Source organism: Paralichthys olivaceus, chromosome 18 (assembly GCF_024713975.1).
Source record: "Paralichthys olivaceus isolate ysfri-2021 chromosome 18, ASM2471397v2, whole genome shotgun sequence".
Classification (NCBI taxonomy): domain Eukaryota; kingdom Metazoa; phylum Chordata; class Actinopteri; order Pleuronectiformes; family Paralichthyidae; genus Paralichthys; species Paralichthys olivaceus.
In genome coordinates this window covers 13,247,432-13,268,841 of record NC_091110.1, presented here as the reverse complement: position 1 = coordinate 13,268,841, position 21,410 = coordinate 13,247,432, and the positions used below count along the sequence as shown (strand labels likewise).

General features: G+C 41.1%; 1 protein-coding gene and 1 long non-coding RNA gene across 4 annotated transcripts in view; one reads left to right on the top strand and one right to left on the bottom strand.

Moving 5' to 3' along the window:
- LOC109626124 (uncharacterized) overlaps nucleotides 1-3,404 on the top strand; it is a 66,311-nt gene extending 62,907 nt beyond the window's left edge. Inside the window, exon 3 of the long non-coding RNA XR_011239159.1 lies at nucleotides 2,777-3,404. This is a non-coding gene — a long non-coding RNA (uncharacterized lncRNA). The remainder of the gene's footprint in view (nucleotides 1-2,776) is intronic.
- A 16,260-nt stretch (nucleotides 3,405-19,664) lies between these two features.
- Nucleotides 19,665-21,410, bottom strand: part of rai14 (retinoic acid induced 14) — a 31,333-nt gene continuing 29,587 nt past the window's right edge. For all 3 annotated transcript variants that reach the window (XM_020082392.2, XM_020082394.2, XM_020082393.2), the window contains one exon: nucleotides 19,665-21,360. In XM_020082392.2, coding sequence (XP_019937951.2) covers nucleotides 21,274-21,360 — 87 coding nt within the window. In that variant the 3' untranslated portion in view covers nucleotides 19,665-21,273. The remainder of the gene's footprint in view (nucleotides 21,361-21,410) is intronic.

Sequence of the window (21,410 nt, the reverse complement as noted above, 5' to 3'; positions counted from 1 at the left end):
AATCTGTATTAATTTACGCACTCAAACTTTACATAAATAATAAACAGCAAATCTTCAAAAACCTGATGTTGTTTAGCTTTGTGGGTTTAAATTAACATGAAACATTTAGTGCTCTGTTATTGATTGCATATGCAGTGGGTTCTAAAACTCCCTTTCAAGGGAATGGTAAAAATTAAGCCTGCATGCAAAGTTACAAACCATATTAAAGACCGAACGAAGTAGATATCTAACTCTAATATCTTTTGTAAAGTGTAGTGTCAAAGGCCCAGCAGTAATTTGCTAAATTGCATTACACAAACTTGAGTGAGCAGCTCTAAAGTTTGACCCAAGGTATACAAGACGGGGGACACGCAGAGGAAGAGGATGGTGATTGTCTCTGATGATTGATAATTCTCGTTTCTTGTTTATTTCACCAGGCGGGAAGTTGAAAGCAGAGGCAGGCCTGAGACCAATCAGTGGTCATCATTAAAAGGCGAGATGAGTGCCAGAACGCGGGTTCATTAGAGGGAAAGACGAGAGCAAAGCCGTCATGTTGTCTGAAAACACATGAGCGGTTTTTGTCAAGTCTGTAAAGCTTTCATGTCCTTGTGTTTCTTTACATGTTACAGTACTAATGTTTATTAGTCAGATACAGTAGAGTAGTGCTGCCTTTTCACTTCTACTGTTTTATGTTTTTAGCCATACTAGGGACACTGATCAGCGGTGGTCCATCTGTTTAATCAGTGCACCACTGGTTCAGCCTGAAATAGCTCAAAGATTATTGGATGGTTGGCTGTTTTATTAGTGACTGGATTTCTATGATTCGACTATTATTGCCAACAGACATTAATGCTACACATTCTTTTAAATTGGTTTCATAAACACATGTAGTGCTGTGTTTGTTTCCTCTTGTTTGACCCGTGCCACCATGCGTCACAAAATTTACTTTAGAAACCCTCTGCAGGGGAAATGTGGAAGGAGTGACTGCCATGACGTGCAGGAGGTAAAATGGAGGCCAGGTGTGTGCGTGCGTGTGTGTGTTTGTGTGCGTGAGCGTGAGCTGAGGCTCGCTGGTTATTTGGCCAAAATGCTCCCAGACCTTTGCAGCACAAAAACTTCCTACTACAGTCCTACTTCAGACTACAGAGGGGGGCACCTTGTTTCATTTTAAAATCCTCTTTCCTGATATGATGCCGCCACAACTTTACCCACACGCACGCGCGCGCACACACACACACACACACATATTCATTGAGAGCCTAACAAAACACTTACCACTAACCTTAACCAGGACCTCAGAAAATAAGTTTTGCCTCATCGGACACAGTTCAGTGTTTATTCTGGAAAAGGTCTGAAAGGCACAACACCACCAAGTACACACACACACATGCACACACAAACATTTATTTTCAAAAAGGTCAGATGAGGGTTAGAGGGCAGAGGAAAGAGTGAGGCATGGGAAGTTCTGTAATCTCCTTCCTATTGTTATAACCTCCCACACCAGGCACACACACACACACACACACACACCACTCCTGTCCATTACTTTGGCCATTGTTGGAACCAGACACCTGTCCTGTTCCATGCACTGAGGTTGAATTTCAGGTATCAGGTTGAAATGGGTCAGTGACCCCTCCTCCGTCCTTTTTCCTAACCTCTCTACATGCTCAGTGAGCATGTGACCAGTTTACCTGTAGCTGTGTCCTACACATATGCAGGGCAGCTAAATGTAAAAGTATACCTCCCCCCGCTCAACACATTAGTGAGGAAAAGAGAGGGCGACTGGAGTTGAAAGGCAATTATGTCTGGTCTCTGATGAGAGAGCAAACTGAGGCAGACAAAGCCGTGTAATGTGGTGGAGCCGTGCAGCCGTCCCCAGGTACACAGGTAGACAATAGACAGCCAACTCAAAGCCCTGCAAAATGCATTCTGTCTAGACACGCGAACAAGCCAAAGCAAAAAGAGTCCATACAGATGAGATAAAGGCGTTCGGTCGTCTATGATACAAGAGCAAAGAAAAAAAGAAGTTGGAAATGTTTTGAAAGTACTTTGAAGCACTTGAAATGCACTTGAATCAACCTGTTAAGCCCTTGTCTCAGAAAGAGGCACTTCAGTTTAAAGATCAATCTTTGTTTTTGTTGTTGTCTGGGATTTGAAGATATTTCAAACATGTCTGTCTAATGAAAGAAGACTCAAGGTTCTCAGGTTCAGAAGTGTTGTTAGTCAATTAGCAATTGGAACAATTGTCCTTAATCAACTACAGCCAATCAATCGTCTGTCAGGTGTGTGTGACCCTCTGTTGCCAGCCAGTTGGCTCTGCTATTGAACTAAACCTTGAAGGGGTGCTGCACTTAAATGAATCATTTGACTATTAGATGAGTATTTTAATTTTTCAGCTGACGACAGCTGCACTCTCCAAACTCCAAAAGCCACTTCAAGTGGGAAGTATTTGAGATTTTAGTGGACTATTTCCTTATTGCACTTAGAAATCATAATATGGCCTCAACCCAAATCCAACACTTGCTTTCTTAGAGGTCAGTGTAAAACTAACATAAATGTATCCTCCCAGATCATAGTGCTCACTGTGCTGCTGCTGAGCAGAGCACTGTAGCCCCAGAGAAGGTTCACTCTAAGTCTTATTAAGCTGACATAGTGCGCAAGCTGCGAGTAGTGAAGTGAAGTGTTTTGACATTCATGTAAACACCTGTACTCCAGTCTCACTTAATTTGTTAGTGATGGTTGATTGATGATATAAGTTGTCATTTGTCTGTAATAACTGAGTTGCACGTTTTTACAGGGCCTGCATGAACACCTGTGACATGTACTCAAAGTCACTTTGATTCCACGCTGGAGCTCACAACAGAAAAAAAAACTCAGGAACAGCGTGTGCTGCTTCCAATGATGGTGCACACTCACACAGACACACATAAAACACACAGATGAACCCGCGGTTTTCTAGACCACAACAAACACTGCAGGATTAATCCCCCTGTCTGTTTGTAGTGTTTCCTCCTGTTTACACTCTCCTGTAATGAGAGGGATATTAGACATGAGACCTTGTCTCACATAAAAGGAGTCACCACACTTCATCATCACAATGGTCTGTTGCCTGTTATGAGGACAGTCCGGCAGGGCTTCCCCTCATCAAGCTGCTGATGCCTTTAGTCATGGATTCCCGCAGTTGTTGTCCTGACTCACGGCAAATACCACTTTACTCCAGGTTATGGTTTAAGACCCCCATGAGTGGCCTCAGGATAAATCTTAAAGGATCTCATGATGAAAAAAAAGTTGAAAATCAAATTGTTTGAACTTTTCAGACTTTAATAATACATTTTGAAAAAGCATCAAGTTGTTATTTAGCTATTTTAGGAAAGTGTGCTGGTGATCTACCAAATGTATGACTTGACAATAAATCCTATGTAAAAAAAAACAAAGAATGCATTGAAGGTCTCCCTCGTGTATCTATCCTGAATTCAATCAAGTAGCACCAAATTGCACACACTCATCAATTCATCATCAAATCCAGCCATGATGCCTGGGAAATGTTGAAGAAATGATAAACATATATCCTGAATCTCTCAAAAAGTGAATGGTTCTCTCTTTGTTCATGCTCAATCAAAAGTTTGGTGAAAATCCGTTGAGTAGTTTTAGTGTAATTCTGCTCAGACCAAAAATGTATTGTTTGTCAGATCTTACTCTGTACCATGAGTGACGGACGAATGACGATTAAGATTTTATTTGACTTTCACCAGCGTTTTTCTTTAAATCAACATGTCACTCTCTCTTTAAAAGATACTGCAGGTCTGTTGCTCTTGTCACTGGGCTGCAGCTTTAGTCAAAGTGGATTCGCTTCATGTTTCCATACGTTGACCTCGAGTCACAGCAAAGCATGAGCTATGAAAAAAGACGTGTTGTCATGTTTTCCGAGCAATCGGGGCTTAGTGAGAACTGATGATGATCTGTAAAAGATATGACGATTTGGAGCTCAGAGACTTCTTTGTGATAAATCCTTTTAAGTGTTTGTCATATGGTGACCAGTGTAACTGGTATATTGACTTCTGTCACCACCATTAGCATGTGTCTTCTCTTTGGGGTTGGCTGTTTTCTGTCTGCCGCACACACACACACACACACACACACAGTCTGTAGGGCTTTTTTTTTTCTACAGTGTGTAAAGCGTCTGCTGAGGCCAACTCCCTCATATGGAGGCAACAACACGCAGAGATCTTTGATGTTTTGGATGCAGACCCAACTGAGTCCACATGTTTCCCAAAGAGATGATTAATGGCTAATAGAACAGAAAGGGAATAATGAGATTCACCACAATACAGGTCATGAACTTTGTGCACAACAAACACGTTGGGACACATTTGTTTGCTTTGTGGTTTTGATTGTCTGAGATGTGTAGTGATGGGAGCTTCCAGAGACATAAACCTGCAGCTCTGGTACAGTAGAGCTCACATATGTGTGTGTTTGTGTGTTACATCAGCAAAGTTGGACAACTCACAGCACCGCTGGGCTCAAAACAGTTACCGCCTTACCTTACACATGTAACTAATTTTAAGGCAACAATTGTTAATTATTACATAACCTTTCATTTGTACCCTTGTTCATCTTCCCAGAAACTGATTATTTAGGTTGTTCTGCCCACCCATTTCCTTTGTCTTTGTTTTCGCACTGCACGGCAGACAAACAGCACTGCAGCAACAGGCAAGAGTGAGCACCTGCATTTTATTTTCACACTTCAAGCTTTATTTTCTCTCATTTTTAACTCCTGACTGCTCTATTCTTGTCCATGTAAGGCTACGTTCAGACTGAATCCTGCGTGATAAAATGGATCCTATGCTTCAATTTGAACTGAGCAGAGGGTCAGAGGAGGAAAAAGAAAAAGTGCAATGTTTTTCTGGTAAAATGTTTGATTCAGGCTCAGATTGGTGGAAGTGTGTCATTCTCATTGCTTTATTTGTTTGTCAGGAGGATTACGCAAAAACTACTGAACTATGTCCACCAAACCAGGCAAAGGGAAAAAACCTGGGCTAGGAGAGAATCCATTAAAATTTGTGACTCATACAGATTAGGGGCAGATCCAGGACTTCTCTTTCCCCTTTCACCAGCTTAATAATTATATTTCTACGAAAATAACTTGACAATCATTGGTACGTGTGCCAGTCTGGTTGATTCATCGTCAGACATACAACCTTTAATTCAAAGGTGAAACCTTTACTGTACACAACATTGTACAAGATACCAAACACCCTGTATCTTTTGGACCCCACAAAAGCTGCATGGGACAAAGTTAATACGTCAGATATACTGTCAGCCCAACACATTCTGTAAAGATGTTGCAGAATCACAATAACACAGCACAGAGGTTGGACACAGTCAGCAGTGTTTAGTCTATCTTTGATGTGATCTGTGGAGCATCTGGTGCATGTAAAGCAACAAGCTAGCTTTAGCTTACCATCTTTTTTAGCCATGTGGACTGACAGACTGGGACAGCTGAGCTGGTTAAAACTTTGTCATCAGAGACACATTAACCACCTGCTGCTGCCGTGGACGGGTCTTTTCTTCACCTTGCGGCACAATCTGCAGAATGGTTCTGTAATTTTCCGGCAGCTCAGCTGACTCAACACGAACACACATAATCCTGCTGCCCAGAGACGTAGCTTTTTCTCTGAAGCCTGCATTTCCTGCAAATGTGCGAGCAAGCTGTGGAATCGTGGGAAATGTACCATTTATTGAGGGCAGAAGGGGAACGCATGAAAAGTGACGTTATCGCATGTTCACTAATGAATGCATGCTAATGTGAGCAATGTTTTTTGTCATTGGAAGAGGAGGGTCAGTGGAGAGGTAAAAGAAAAGACTGAAGACGGCTGAGCTTTGCCTTGACGTGAAACTTAATGACCTGACTCACAATCGTCCTTATTTTAATTTTAATTTTTCCCTATTCCAATAGATTTACCTGCCAGGGAGTAATTGAAGCTTTTTCTTAACCTGATGAAGGTTTTATTTATTCACTTGTGTCGTTCTTTCCTTTTTTTCATCTTCAAGAAGTGATTCTTCTTTCTGAAATAACAACTAACACATGCAGTTGCAGAGAGAAATACTACAATCCCTCTTCTCTGTCTCTGTATGTCATTTCCTCTCTGTGTGAGCTACTTTTTTTTGGGGTTCTCTGACCTGAGTTCATCTTGCTGATAAATCTCATCCAGTTTAAGAGACCACACAGAAAGGCTTGTATCTCATGGACTCACACATTATTTTGGAACATACCAAGACATCTGAGGATTTGGTTTCACAAGAAACACATGAACCTTTACTGCAAGAGTGGGACTGTGCCTCTTATATTAACAGATATATTAACAGATTTTGTGTTTTACATATCTGTTTACACAACAGATTATTTATGAACCTTGATGGACAACGTTTGCTTGTTCAGAGACAATGAACTAATCTGAGAAAAAACATTATTGAAACCCTCAGCCATTTTCAGCTGAGCATAAAACAAACACACATGATTTGATGACTACTCAAGCTTTCACTGGCAGGGGATTACTGTACCTTTTCCCAGTGGGTTGCTGGTTTGAAACCTCATTATATCACGTCTGATTATGGATTTAATCCTGAACCTGACATTGACGGGGTCCAGTGGACCGAGACAAGACATCCGCTGACTCAACAGGAGGGGCCTGGATCATGGCTCACTGAAGCTTCAGCTTGAAGCAATTGCTTTACGTCGTTCACCTGTCCAGATGATAGACAGCCATGATGGTGATTCATTAAATTAGCTTGACATTTTAGCAGGAAGATATGAGATTCTTTAATATCATGAAAGTGTTTTACCACATTTGGAACAAACACAATACAACTGTTGAACTGTTGATGCACAATGTGATGTCTCAGAAAACGATGATCATTTCTGCCTTAATGTTGGCCATGTGTGCAATAACGCTCAAACAGCAGGGGCTGAGAGCAATAGTCCTGAGAACTCTCCTGAGCCCTCGTGTCATTGACCACTGTGAGGCTGAGCCACCAAGAAAAAAACGGCACTCATTTTCAGAAACCCCCCAAAACAACAATTGTTTATATTCAATTGACAAAACCGTGTAGAGGTCGAAGTTACTATGACTCTTGTGCAGGAGCGAAGGATGAAATCAGGTGATGTTGTAAAGCTACAGTCTACAGAGGGAAGAGATTGTGTTGGACTGTAAGTTACGGTTTTAGTTTGCACGTTACAGCTGAATGTCATTGTGGTTTTATGACTGAGGTTTCACAAACTTTATGTTTTTCACATTTCTACCAGCAGCAGCAATTGTCAATCATTGGTGTCAATCACTGTGAAATCTTTTTGCAGAAAGTAAATTGCATTACTGTCCTGGTGCCTCAGGCAACTCTTCATCCAGAGGTCCCCCTCCAGCACATGAATCAGAATTTCCAATAATCTGCAAAATGAATCTTTGGATATGAATCGGAAAAAAAGAGTTCCATTCATTAGTTTTAATCTGACTATTAATACCGTAACACTTTTTCTTGGCCTGAGTGGAGTCCATTAAAGCCATTTAACAGTCGGTGTCAGCTCAGCATGCAGGCACCTCCAGCAGCAGGTCACACTAGTTCAGTTAGCTCAGTAGGACACTGTGACCCACATTCTGTCTCTCTGTCTTTCTCATTGCCTGCGTATCTGTTTTGTTTTAGCCTACAGTATATCTGTGTCAGCCCCTCTCACAGTCCTTATAGTAATTTATGCACAAACACATGCATACACGCAACCACTCAATCTAACATTTTTCTCATGCTCCTTGTAAATAATCCTCATTTCCTAAAGTTTTACTATCATCTTAAATCAATCCCGCAACTCAAACTATCCACAACGTGCCCATCTGTTGGACTGTTAACCCAGCAGATGCAGTGATCCTTAGGGTGGTAAATCTGCCAATATGTCTAATGTTATATACGTCTGTCTCAACTCGTCCTGCATATCCAGCCACTAGCGTGAAATCAAGAGGAGTCTTCTTCATGTTGGGAGGAACAATTCTCAGCTTTGTGAAAGATGTTTTCTTTTAAGTTTTTATGTTGGAATACGTTACTGCAGAACTTCCAGAAACACACAATTTACCTAAATTCAAGAAGTTTTTCCAAATCACCTTTAATTAATTGAGATTTTAAATCAATCCTAATAAAACAATTTAAACATTTCAGTTAAAAAATAGCAATCACTTTCTAGCTTTCAGTTTGCGTGTTGTGATATACAGTATGCAACAAGCAATGATCGCAATTTGTCCGAGAGATGGAAACGAGTGGTGAGGTTTTTATCTCCGAGAGATGGAAAGAGGTTAAATGCAATTCTTTTTTCTCATTGATCAAGATATTGAAACACTATAATAAAATTGGTTAAAACTGGTAATAAACTGGTTTGTTGATGATCACTACTTGTAAACTGTGGATACCTTCATTACAGTTTGGGAGATAAAGGCGTATCAAGGGTTATTTTCTTCCAGGCTACTTCACCTTATCTTCAGTTATGGGGGAGTGTAAATAATTCTAAGACTCCAATATTCCTTTAGATGTATCATACTTGACATAGGGCTTAAATTTTATTTATTACCGTCTTAAAAATTCTTAAATCTAACTCATTGAAATCTTCAGATTATTAGTATTATGATGCTGTTATCATTATTCCCACTGATAGTTCCTGTGCAATGTTCTGCGAAGATTGGAAGCGGAGGTTAAACAACGTCTGCCGTTTTGGATATATTAAATTTCAGCTTGTTCATACTTTCCAAGAAGTGATTGTTGCAACACTGCAGAGCTCCTCCACCTCTTCCTTTGTCACTCATTTGCAAAGAGAGCAGAGAGATCTTGCAAAAGTCCAGCTGTGAAGACAAATTCCAGAGCTTCCAGGAAAATGCTATCAGACAGCGTTAGCCCAAATAACATTGTTGATTAATCATTTACTAACAGGCTCTGACGTATGAGAGACATCCAAAGGCCAAGGCATCATTACTCCCGCCACACACACACACACACACGCAGTGGGAATAGAACTCCAGCATTCATGCTCACATGCACAAAAACACTACTTCAGTGTGTGCATGCCGCTCTCAGGCTCCTTTGGCCGTTTACCTGACTGCAGCTCACAGACCAAGTTTGGTTTGTAATTCAAGCCTCCTCTCCCGAGCGAACGTTTGACAAGCAAAGCTGCAGAAGGCGACAGAGACGGAGAGCGAGACGTGGACGAAAACCTGATTGTTAGGCATTTTTCCTTTTTTCTCCCAGTGAGAACTTAACCTCCGCCAGATAAACGGTGATTAATTTAACTGATCAGAACCACATGGTTAAACTGCTGCGAGGGCCTGATGAGATGTGAGTGTAAGGGCCAGATACACTCTGTCTAATTCATTACTTTAAGTACATGTAGATTCATTGCCTCAGTGACATCAATGGATCAAAGCAATATCAGCAGATTGGATTACCCAACTTACAGTAATGATGATTGCTTTGTACAGCGAGCGCAGCGAAAGGCCGGGGAAGATAAAAACTGAGAATTGGATATCTCTCTCTCAGTAATCCGATGACAACATTATTTTCATGCTGGTGTCTCCCTCATTACAGTAAACCAGAACACATGTACGCGGTGTCGTTTGTTTGCTCTTGTAATTAAAGATCTGTCACTTAGAGACACTTGGGTCTGCCCGGGCCAAACGCACACAAAGAGAGAGACGTCTGTTCTATAATAAAACCAAATGAATCATTGTAATTATTGTAAGAAGGATGCTGGGAGCGAATACCTCACAGGCCAACATTATAGAGTCATGTGGGCACCAGCATCACTTTAGTGAAGTCTGCAGGACATCGTGGACTCATTCGGACACTAATTATCCCCCATAGCTATGATCTGCGCTCCAAGAAAGTCTCTAGATATTTGAAGACATACCTGCGAGCACATTACACGAGACAAATAGTTTAAACAGTGCTGAAATAGTTTTTCTAAAATGGAAAAAGACACATAAGTGTTGCGGGCCAAGTTGATTCAGCTACAAATGATATATTCATTTTCATTTTTCAGCGCTGCGGTCAGGTAAAAATCCCTCAACGCCACTGCTGCAAAACCATCTGTCCAGGAGGAGAGTAATCAGTGTCAGGTGAAATAACATGGATGGACCATGAATCAGTGGAAAACGTCTAATGTTGATTACAAATCTGTGTTGGAAATCTGAAGCAATGCCTTGGACGGCTCTCGTGAAGACAGCCTTGAAGTCGGTTCATAGAAAGCGCTGTTTTCAGGATTTGTATTCAAATGTGCAACTGTATTCACTGATGTGACTTGGGTTTTAATATTTCAGAAGATTTTTGTTAGCATGGCAGTGAAAAGGTCTGACGCCTGGAGTTGTTTGAGCCAAAGTATGTGCCCTCACTGTCCATTTATGTAGAGCACAATGGGGTTCATGTTTTCTTCATGGACATAAATTAAACTTGTAATTTGTCTAACATAAATCAAAATGTAAGTTTTGTTATTCTTACAGAATCAAGTGGCTGTGATTTGAAGGTTGTAAATGCTGAGAGAATCATCCCAATGACAGTCGAGAACTTCACAGACTAAATCATCGACATGAATAAACAAGCAAATTGCCAGTAATTCAAATATTGGTCCTAAGTACAGTTCTTGAGTAAATGCATTTACTATGTTTTTATTTCACTTGGGTTTACACAGGATTCTCAACCTATTGACTTATATTTCCTTTCAACTCTCAATTTTATTACAAAATTCTGTTTCGGGTTATGGACTAATCTGTAATTTTTCTTTTCTTTTTTTTGCATCTGTTTTTCTCTTTGGAGTATTTTATTACAAGCCATTATTTTTCATCAGGCTGCTTCTGACATAAAATCAATATCAACAGTGCTGAGCATGAACCTCTGATTTGTATGAGTGTAATTCACTCAGCATTTGATTTGTTCAGAGATTTTTGTGACCATTCTGAAACCTGTTATACGTTGAAAAGGAAACATGCCTTTGTGTCTTGTAGTAAATGTGAGGTTTCCAGCAGACAGCACTGAGTATCAGAGAATGTGAATCTGTCTCCTCGGGCTCTGGAGTGTTTAGTCTGAGAGCTCCACTCCACCATCTGCTTTACAGCTGCCTGTTAGAGGGGCTAATTAGAACAATGGTAATGTCCAATCATCTATGCTACATTAAGCTAACATCTAATGCAGCCAATCAGGAAGTCAGGGAGAATGAGGGCCCAGCGCTCATGAGAGGAGCCGTTAATATCAAAGAGGTGAAGGTTTATAACAGTTTGGTCACTAATGTTTATCTTCTAACCAGCAGGAAGGAAGATGGGAGCAGGGCTCACACTCACACACTCACACACACAGACACCGACTCTGGATTTAAAATGTATCCTGTATCCAGGTTGTGTCTCGATACGATTTTAACCTGATTACATTTACACGTGGTGTTAATATGTGTCTCCAGTGCTGTGGTCCGACTGAGATGTGATCGCTTTGCCCCGCTCACGTCACTCCTCTCATTTGAGTAGGTCCGAAAGAAACACAAAGAAGAAAGAAACTAGAAGAAGAAAAAAGGGAGATAGTCTCCATCAGTGCGATGTTGTTGCTTTTCCATTGGTCTCGTCTTCACTCCATCCACAGAGGTCTTGAATAACTGAGGGCAAATCTGCTTTGTGTCTCTACTGGCCAACTACTGATAGTTTGAACAGTTGCACCCAGTTATGTATTTTCACTGGCAAAGTGTGGATTGACAGCTCACTACATTTGCACTTCTCTTCAGTGTCGTCTCAGTGCATCCCTGACCCCTCTGAAGGTGGTCTGGTGGTCCCCAGTGAACCTTGGCTGCATTTACACCTTCACTTTCATGTGGTTTAGCAATTCAATTCAACAGAAGACGCTTTATTCAGATTGTCTGAGGTTGTTCAAGTCTCTCCAGTCAAAGTTTAAACTGCTCAGATGATGATTGGTTTGATTACTTAAACAAACACTTACTGATAGAAGCTGATACAGATTAAAGTAGATGCCAATATCTGATGAGACACCCAACTTGAAAAAACACCAGCAGGTATCATTTCCTTCGCGTTCATACTTTGCTCTGTTGTCATGCTAACATTTGCTAGTACAGCCCAGGCCGTGAAGGGATGTCATTATTTCCAAGGTTTTGGACAAAGTACATTTTTGCCCTGATGGTGGAGCGAAATGAAAAGTTACTGGAAAGTTACTGCAGTTCATCTCGTGGGGGACATAAATGTCTGTCCCAAGTTTCATAGTCATCAATCCGATGGTCATTGACATGGTGGTGTAAAATGAAAAGTTTGAGCATAACCACAGTCGCTCTGAGTCGTCCTGTGGTGTTTCGTTCAATGGGTTTTCCATGGAAAGTACACGATACAGTTTATTTCAGTCTGTACTAAAGTGGACGTTGCCATCTCAAGAGACACGCTATATTCAGATAGTTTGCACTATTGCTCTTGGATTCCTGTCACCTATTTATCAAAATAATAATCAATAATCTCAGTCGCAGCTTTTATAGTTGGTATCAATCTTGAATTTTTTTCTTCTTAGTTTCAGTACATTTCTGCTCCTGGATTAAACCATCTCTCACTTTACAGCTTCTCATTGTTGTTGCTTCCATCTCTGACTGAAAACATCTCAACTTCTCTCAACCAGTTTCTTTGTAAACCTCGAACCTCAACACTATAGTAACTAGTTATTCTTTCCTTTCCCAGCTTTCCCCCTGAACTCCTGACATCAGTTACTGTATCGTTCCTCCCTCCTCCTCCTCCTCCTCCTCCTCTTCTTCTTCATCCTCTCATGCCCCTCAGCCCTGACACCAGCTCCACTTTGAAGTCCTCTTTTAAGAGCACAATTAACCCCCTCCTCCAGACACTGCACTCACTTCTCACCTTTTTAATAAGGCGCTCATAGACAAGTGTCAGACCTTTTTTCTCCTCTGTCTTTCACAGTCTGTCACACACACACACACACACACACACACACACACACACACACACACACACACACACACACACACACACACACACACACACACACACAGGGATCTACAGGTCCTTGCAACATGCCTGTAAATTCTTTGTCACTTGGCTGCAAACTCAGGGACCCCTTCCTGTATATTTTGTGGTACTGTACGAGTGTGTGTACTTGTGTACATGTGTGTGTGTTTTTGTGAGGGCGAGGGCAAATGAAAGAGTGAGACAGAGGTGGTTTCTGGATGTTTGACTCACTGTTAATGTAGTTTCCGGTGCTTTGATACAAAGTGAATCAGTGGTGACTGGGGGTAAGAAGAAGCCATTAAGCAGTAGACCACCTAATTGTCGCTCAGCATGTGCTCTTGTGTGCATAATAAGTGTGTAGTTTTGGTTCAAGGGGAATTATGTCTGTTTATTGCACTAAAATACACAAAAGTATGCGGAAACCCCAAACCTTGCACCCTCCCTCTGCAAATCTCTCCACAAGACTTTGAATCCCTGCTGCGGAGATTTGCTCCTTCTCAAGCTCCAGCGTTCAACTTGAACTGTTGAATGGAAAGAGGTCGCATCCATTATCCAGTAACTTGTCTCCATACAGACGCGAAATACACATGCTCGATGTTTCCTGCGCTGGTGGGATCCATAGCCCCCGGCACCTGGAGTAATTCGGTGCAGGTGAATCTGGCCTTTGTGACTCAACCTGTAGCTTAAGGATGTTTTCCTCGTAATCCAGGAACAGAGGGGCTGATGAACATCTACTGATAGTGGTCGACATAATGAAATAATAATGAAATGGCTTCTCTGATTTATCTTGTTTTTGTCTTTGGGCTTGTGTCTCTTATTTGCCCTAGAATGGAGGAGATCAAACTGCAGTGGGGAATAAACCCTGGCTTTTGGAAAACAGCAGCTATGAAGCTCATACTGTGAAATATTTTATACATTTTATTTTCTTAAATCTGTCAATGCATTTATCAATTCATTTTTAAATTTACCAGGATCAAGATTAAGTTAAATTGTATTATGGGGGAAAGGTTCTGAAGAATACGTTTTTTAGGTTAGATTAGATTCAACTTTATTGTCATTGCACATGTCACAAATACAAAGCAACGAAATGCAGTTCTGGGAAAACTAATACAAATCAAAGCATTGTGCAGGTACACAAACAAAAACTGGGTCTAGAGGATCAGAGTTGCTGCAAAATTTGTAGCACATATATGAATTAGCTAAATAAACCTGAAAAACAACCTCAGATTAAAAATACCCAACAGGGGTGTCCATATATTTGTGGACATTTCAGTCAAAAGTGTGCCACCAGGTCCGGGGCGGTGACACGGGGGCTAAGCCTGCGGAGTATTGAGTTAGATTGAGAGGACATTATGCAAACACAGATGTGCTGCCTTCCTATAATAACTTCCTCAGAAGCGACAGCAGCTCAGTGTTGAGCTATTTAAGACCAGGAATCCTTTGAGGAGGGAGGATTTTCCTTCCCCACTTCTCTCTGTCCCTCCCTCTGTCTCTCTCTTTCTGTCATTAATAATACGATATTGTCCCATCTGTCAGGGGAGCCAGCGTGGAGCACGTGTTTCCAGTTAGGCTCATCAGAACCTGATGTGGGGAGGCCGCGGTGAACGTGAGGGACTGAAACTGGGAAGCCCGGCCCAGAGTGGGAACGGCGGCACTGGGGAAGCTAATTAAATCACTGGCTCTCCACAGTGTCAGAGCACAGGTATATACACGAGTGATATATGAAAAGTCTGTATGGACTGGGAGACACTTGTGGGGGAGATGTGGAGCTGCTAAAAGTGACTCGCCAGCCTGCACTATGAATAGTCAAATAATGTCCATTCCCATGATTTAAAATTATCACACTGCACAAAACATCTTTCCCACCCAGACTCCTCTTTTTCATGGTGAGAACGTGTAGCCAAACGTTCATAGACCCATAACTCTCATGACCTGCAGGTGACCGTACGTTTATACTGTCTCATGCGATCTGCTCACCACACAAAGTGTACCTGCCCTGCGACACGAGTTAGTTCACATCACTATTAACATATTTGGGAGATGCCATAAAGTAAAAGGCAAACAAGAGAACAGCACGATCAAAGGCCTTGTTCTGCCCACTGCTGTTACACCACCTCCAGACAGTATTGCTGCAATCGCTCTTCACTAAATCAGATGCAGAAATAAACATCTCTGGGGTTTGAATCTGCAGCCAAAACTCCCTCACATCAGGGATCGCGTCCAAATATCCCACATCCATACAGAGGAAAACAGCACTTCTGATCTGTGATGCACTGTGTGATAATCTATTACTGATTCCAGGTGGAATATGATCGATATACATGTAAAACAGATTTAAACTAGTGTATTTTTATTTTCTCCAAAGCTGTAGATTGTGTTTGTTTATTCTTCTGTTACTTCCACCCTGACACAATATAAGAATTTGAAATGATGTTCCTGTAGCCTCTGTTCTTAATCTGCTACTTCAGTGTTTTTGTGCAGGATGTCCCTGTGGTCTCCTGTGTTGTGGTCTTCCAGAGTCGTGAGTGTAACTGTATCTCGCTGACCCAGGTTACTGCCACAGTCAGTGCCATGATGTCAGGGGAATGCATCAACCGTGCCCAGAGATGGTGTAGTGGTTGTCATGGGAATACCACTCACTTTAAGAAAATCACATCTGCTATCATCACGGCGTAGCAACATCAAATCTCTCCTTTCTTTTTTTCAATGGAGTTTTCCCCCAAAGCAAGAAACCAGAGAGCGAAGGCTGTAATCTGTGATGTCATCCTGGTGCGCCGCCCGGAGTGACAATCAAAATGGGAGTGAATCTTTCAGTGATGTAAGATTTGAGTAATATAGTGTACATTATCCCGCTGGAAATTTCCCGGTGTACTGTTACAGTCACCTTTTCCAATTTCTAAAATTGATTTTCTATGGACGTGTGTGATGGTCACAGACTCTTTATCATATCAGATTTTGAGGGACAGCGTTAAATGTTCACATACATCAAATATAAAGTCAACAAACCCTGGAAATGTTATACTGTGATAGTGTAATTCAGAGGAGCTCCCTGGCTACAGGAACAACCTTCGTATATGAGCTCAAATCTTCTGTCTCTCTGATCCTCCTCATCAGTTCTGCTCAGCAAAGCTTCATGAGCCTGCACCAAGAGCCAAATGTAGATTACACAAAAGCATCTTTGCACTAATATCATCTTTTATCCATTAGACTTTGGTTCAAAGACCATCATCGTAAGACGCCTCGAGGAAACACAACCCACAGATTTTGAATCACTTCGATTTGGTTTGATTCCATTTGGTTTCCTTCAGAGAGAAGAACGTTTGAATGTTCTCCATCAAAGAACGACCTCTAGTACAATTAAAACCTCGTTTTTCACCAAAAAAACAAACAAATAATGTCTATAAAGTTTGGGCCCGTGCCCTGAACCCTGCCATGTTGTAATGTAGTTAGACACTTACACACTTTGTGTTGTCTTTGTTGCATTTTTGGATGTTTGATTGTGTGTTTGCGTGCTTTTTAAGTGTGTGTGTGTGTGTATATGTGTGTTTGTAGGCCACAGTAGGCTGCAGGCGAGGTTACATCTTGCAGCAATTAAGCTGCATGCGTCTCTTACGCCCCTCCGCTCGTCGAGTGCAGGGTCTTATTTCAAGGCCAGCCTGCATTAGACAAACTGGGAACATTTGACGGCTTGGTGGCGGGGGCTAAATGAGGAACGCAGCGGCAACATGTTGCACACATCAGTTAATTGCTTGACAATAAAATGTGGTTGTATTAGAAGGAACATGAGCATGTTAACAATGTTGACAAACCATAGAGATGTGTAACAGAAGGAGTGAACAGAAAGGAAGTGGGAGAGGAGGCAGAAGTTGAAAGAAGTGGGATAGAGAAGTGGGTGCAGTGAGAGATGAGCTGGTGACAGTTGGGAACCAGAAATGAAATAAGATTTTAATTTGTAAATGAGTCAAACATGTTGTATTTAATTACTCCGCCATGTTCTTACACATAAAACTATATGTGTAAACACTCCTGTGGTCTCTTTGAGTGCCAAGAACCAATCCTTTTAGTTCCCAGATGACAACAAGACTCAATGTGCAAATATTTATGATAATAATGAGCCTGGATGCCAACATCTAATCGTCCCTCGCATTGTTGAGAGACACTTAACACGGGTAAATGTCACAGTGAAATTATTTTCAACTTTTGATCAGAAGGAAACAAATGATCAGTTGTAGATGTGGAGACACACATCTGCACATGTTGTCTATGGAGATTATAAATGTATAGAAAATTCAGAATTTGGCTTTATGGGTCGGGTTTGGGTTCGTTTTTTCTCGGGGTCTGATGGGTTTGGGAAGAAAAATACAGCACAAGCTACACTCTGATGTAGATATCAGTACACAGTCCATATCTCAAGCTCAGTAGTCCCAGTCCAGCTGTTTAATACATGTATGCTGCACAAATGCTAGCGGCTGATACAAGTACCACTACTTGTGTAATACATAGCACAACACCTGCTCACCGAGAGCAAGCATACAGGCGATGACGCACTTTAGACACAAGCCATTCAATGATATTTACTAAGCACACAAACTGTAACGAGGAGGAAATATACTATATAAATAAGAAGTGCGCAAAGAAACATATCAAACTTTTAAAAAAGTTCTGGAAGTGGTGCGTTGGCAGCTGAAACTGCACAAATGTATTGCTGCCATGCTTAATCAGTGGTGAGCTACAGTAGCAAAAAAAAAAACAGAAAAGTGACTGCTTAATCAGCGGCTTCCTCTCCTCCTCCTCATTTCCATCTTCATCCGGTTCCCCTCATACCTCTGGCAGCTGATACAGGTTTGTTTGCTACTTCACAAGAGTCTCTTAGTCACAGATTAGTCATCCTCCCAGTGATTGAACATACACACTTGTCCCAGTCTCTGGATCTGCTTCTCCTGCTTCAGCAGGTTGGTTTTTTTATTTGGCTACAACCTCCTCTCATTTCCTCCTTCAGCCACAGTCTTCCTCTCCTGGTCTTTGACCTCTCTGTTATGACTTCTTCACATCGTCCAAACTCTGTCTCCACTGAACTCTGTTTCTCTATACAGAATAATCCACTACTACCCTTGGACATCTGTATGATTCAAAACCTTTTTGTCTTGTGTTTTTATTTGAAATTCATTCATATGTTATATATATTGTTCTTTTTGAGAAACAGTCTCATTACCCTTTCTGTACCCTGGGGTTCCTCAGGGTTCATAACTGGGTCCTCGCCTCATGTGTCTTTTAACATTTTATGGGCTTAATCCATTAAATTCTTGAACATCATTGTTTCAAAGTGTTTTGCGAGCTTACAAAGAAATGTCACATTATATATTGATGACCTTTCTGAGACTACTCAAAATTGGAACATCAAAAGTTTCAACAATTTTCTGTTCAGTGATTAACTAATTGTTTCAGTTCTTTTTTAGTGGAATAACCAGATAGAGATCAGAAAATAGATTCTGAAGGAACTGTTAAAAGATCAATTAACTCAAAAAGATAAAGTGAGACTAAAAGTCCCATGTTTAATCATCCTCTTCACATAATTTCAAATTGAACATTTCAGTTTGGCCGAGCAGAGTTCATGCTGCCACTCACACACAACAAACTTTAAGATTGTGCTGCAGCCCGGGATGCTGGACAAACACTCGCTGGATTAGGATCACAGCATTAGATCTCTCTCCACTTACCCTCGAGGCCTGAGGGCAGAACTTGTGGGAAAGCAAGATTGACAGGAAGTTGTCGTGTAAAGGCAGAGGTGTGTGCTTTTTTCTGTGCATATGGGCAATGTGTGTGTTTGCCCAGCAGGCAGAACACTGGGCCAGGGCAGGAAACGAAGTGGTTGTGCCACCGGTTAGAGGAAACAGAACGGCAGATAAATTACCCAGAGTCGGGCTGGCAGGACTTCTGAGAGCCGCAGCTGAGTGGACTCTGAGGGAGGACAGAGTGTTGACATGGAGGAAGGTGTGCCGAACCCAACGAGAAAACAAACAATGCGGCTGATATTTTTTTAATTTGCCCAGTTTTTCAAGTTCAGAAGTGTGTTTAAGTGTTTTAACATGGCTCCAGGGATGCATGTGTTTGAGGAGAAGAACAGAACCTTGTATGTAATGTGTCATGAACATTAAATAAATACCAACATTTAATGATTTTTGGAAGATTTGGGGCAGACACGCCTCTAGAACTACATCGGAACTCCTTGGCATAAAACATTCCCTCATTTGGTGTTTTCATGGTCCACTGTCTGTGAAGGCAGCAGTAAATGATTCAGATTATTTATTATGTCTCTCCATTCAATTATTCATCCTTTTCCTTTAATTTGTCAGTGAGCGAGGTTGTAGCTGTGGCAGAGATGAGATCCAGTTTTGTTAAAGGGCTCCATCTAGTGGCCATTTTAACACTTTGCATTAAATAAATGTACGATTATATGAAATGATACGAAATCTAAACTTTAAAGCCACCTTTTTATTTTCATAAGTGGATTTCAGCTTTAATATTGATATTAATATATCTGTGAAAGGTTCATATCAGCTGCATTTATTGGCCAACTGATTATTGGTGGTTCTCCAGAGGTGATGTTACCTTCCTTACAATAATCAGGTCCTTGAAAAAACATATAACACAGTCACACGATGGTGCATTATCTTGAAAATTTATTCATGTGGACCAAAAAAGCAGTTGGCAAAAACTTTTTTTTTTCATGTCACTACAAAACCGTTAAAGTTTGAGTTGTTCTTTCTTTTCCCTTTCTTTGTACAAAACAGTTCAGTCAAGGCCTTGAGATAGAGAGAGAGAGAGAGAGAGAGAGAGAGAGAGAGTTGTTTGACATCTTATGAGCTATAAAATAAACACATGCAAAGGCTTCACTCTACAAATCCTAGAATCTCAGTCAGGTGTTCAGTTAAAAAAAGATCCTGGGTGAGACATGAGAGCAGGAGCGTCAGTCCCATCCAAGATTCATCTCACATCAGTTACACAGTGTTAGTGTCGTGTTTGACGTGTAGGTGACAGCTGAGGATGTGTTTGTCTCCAAGTACAGTACTAAGGCAAAGGAGTGATGTGAAAAAAACCGTTCATGAAACCTCTAGAAGACCTGAATAAAGAAACACTGGAAAAACATTCGTACCCACAAAGAAATCACAAACAAAAAGACTTTTAAGTGGAAACCCAGTGAAATCTATAATAACTACAAGTTACAATATTAAAGGTGAAATTGTCTCTGTGAGGACTATAGAGGCGCAAAAATACTGTGTGATTAGTAAAGTACAGGCATGTGACACAAGAAGAAAACGCAGTAGAAGAGGAAACGTAAGAACTTGCCTCCTGACTATCACTCTGGTGTTTTTGTGGTTGAGTGCAGTAAACAATTAAACTTACGTTGTTATGTTTTAGATATGAATACTAACAGAAAATAAACTAATTTAAGTGTCACTAGATCAAATAGTGCGGAAAAAAAAACTTCTCATTCACACAAACACAAAACAAGGCCATTAAATTACAGCGATCAAACCTCTTCATTTTCAGAACAGTAACATAGAAAACAATTCAGTAAAACACATGTTTATACATGTTTTGTGCTAATAGGAAAATAGTAATACAAACAGTTATCATGCTTTTCTTTAAAGAAGTGCGGTCAAAAAAAAACATCTGTGATTTGGGCTGAAGCAAAGTCACATGCATTGTTACCAGGGAACAAATAATTTAGATGAAAAATGAGAACAACCATGAAACATTAAGACTAACACTGTTGTATCATAAAATAGATACTTAATTAACGGCAGCGTCAGCAGAGTCTTTTCTCTAAACAAACCTCACCAGGCACATCTGTTGTAATAGTGCACGTGTAGAGATGTTTGCGTTATCGCACTTGTGCAGCTGCATGTCGAGTTAAGGTTGCTGCACATTTTCAGTGTAGTGTTTACGTGCACATACAATACATTTGGCTGGGAGCCATTCATTTGAATGGTCAGTTGGCGGATGTACAGTATCTGTATGCTGCACCGGAGTTTCCCAAAAACATCTTCCACTGTGAGATTGATGACTTTAAGAAACAAAAGGGTCAAAAAGGCAATGAACTGTAAACATTTAGAAATACTGAAGGTTCTCGGAGGCACCGTGCGTTGGCCGTGATTGTGATCGCCACGAGCAGCGTGTGGATTCAGAGGAAGAGGCTGTGGTGATCTGAGAGCAGCAGTTCACTTTGACTTCAGTCTCATTGTTTTGGAGCGAGCAGAAGCTCTGAGTCTCAGCACGCCTCCTTGGCTTGACTTGGCATCTTGCACATCATCAGAATCTGCTTCAAGGCTTTCTGGACGTCCTCGTCCATCTGACCCTGAAGGAAACACAACACAGGGTCAGTCAGCTGTGATTCAAATCACTCAC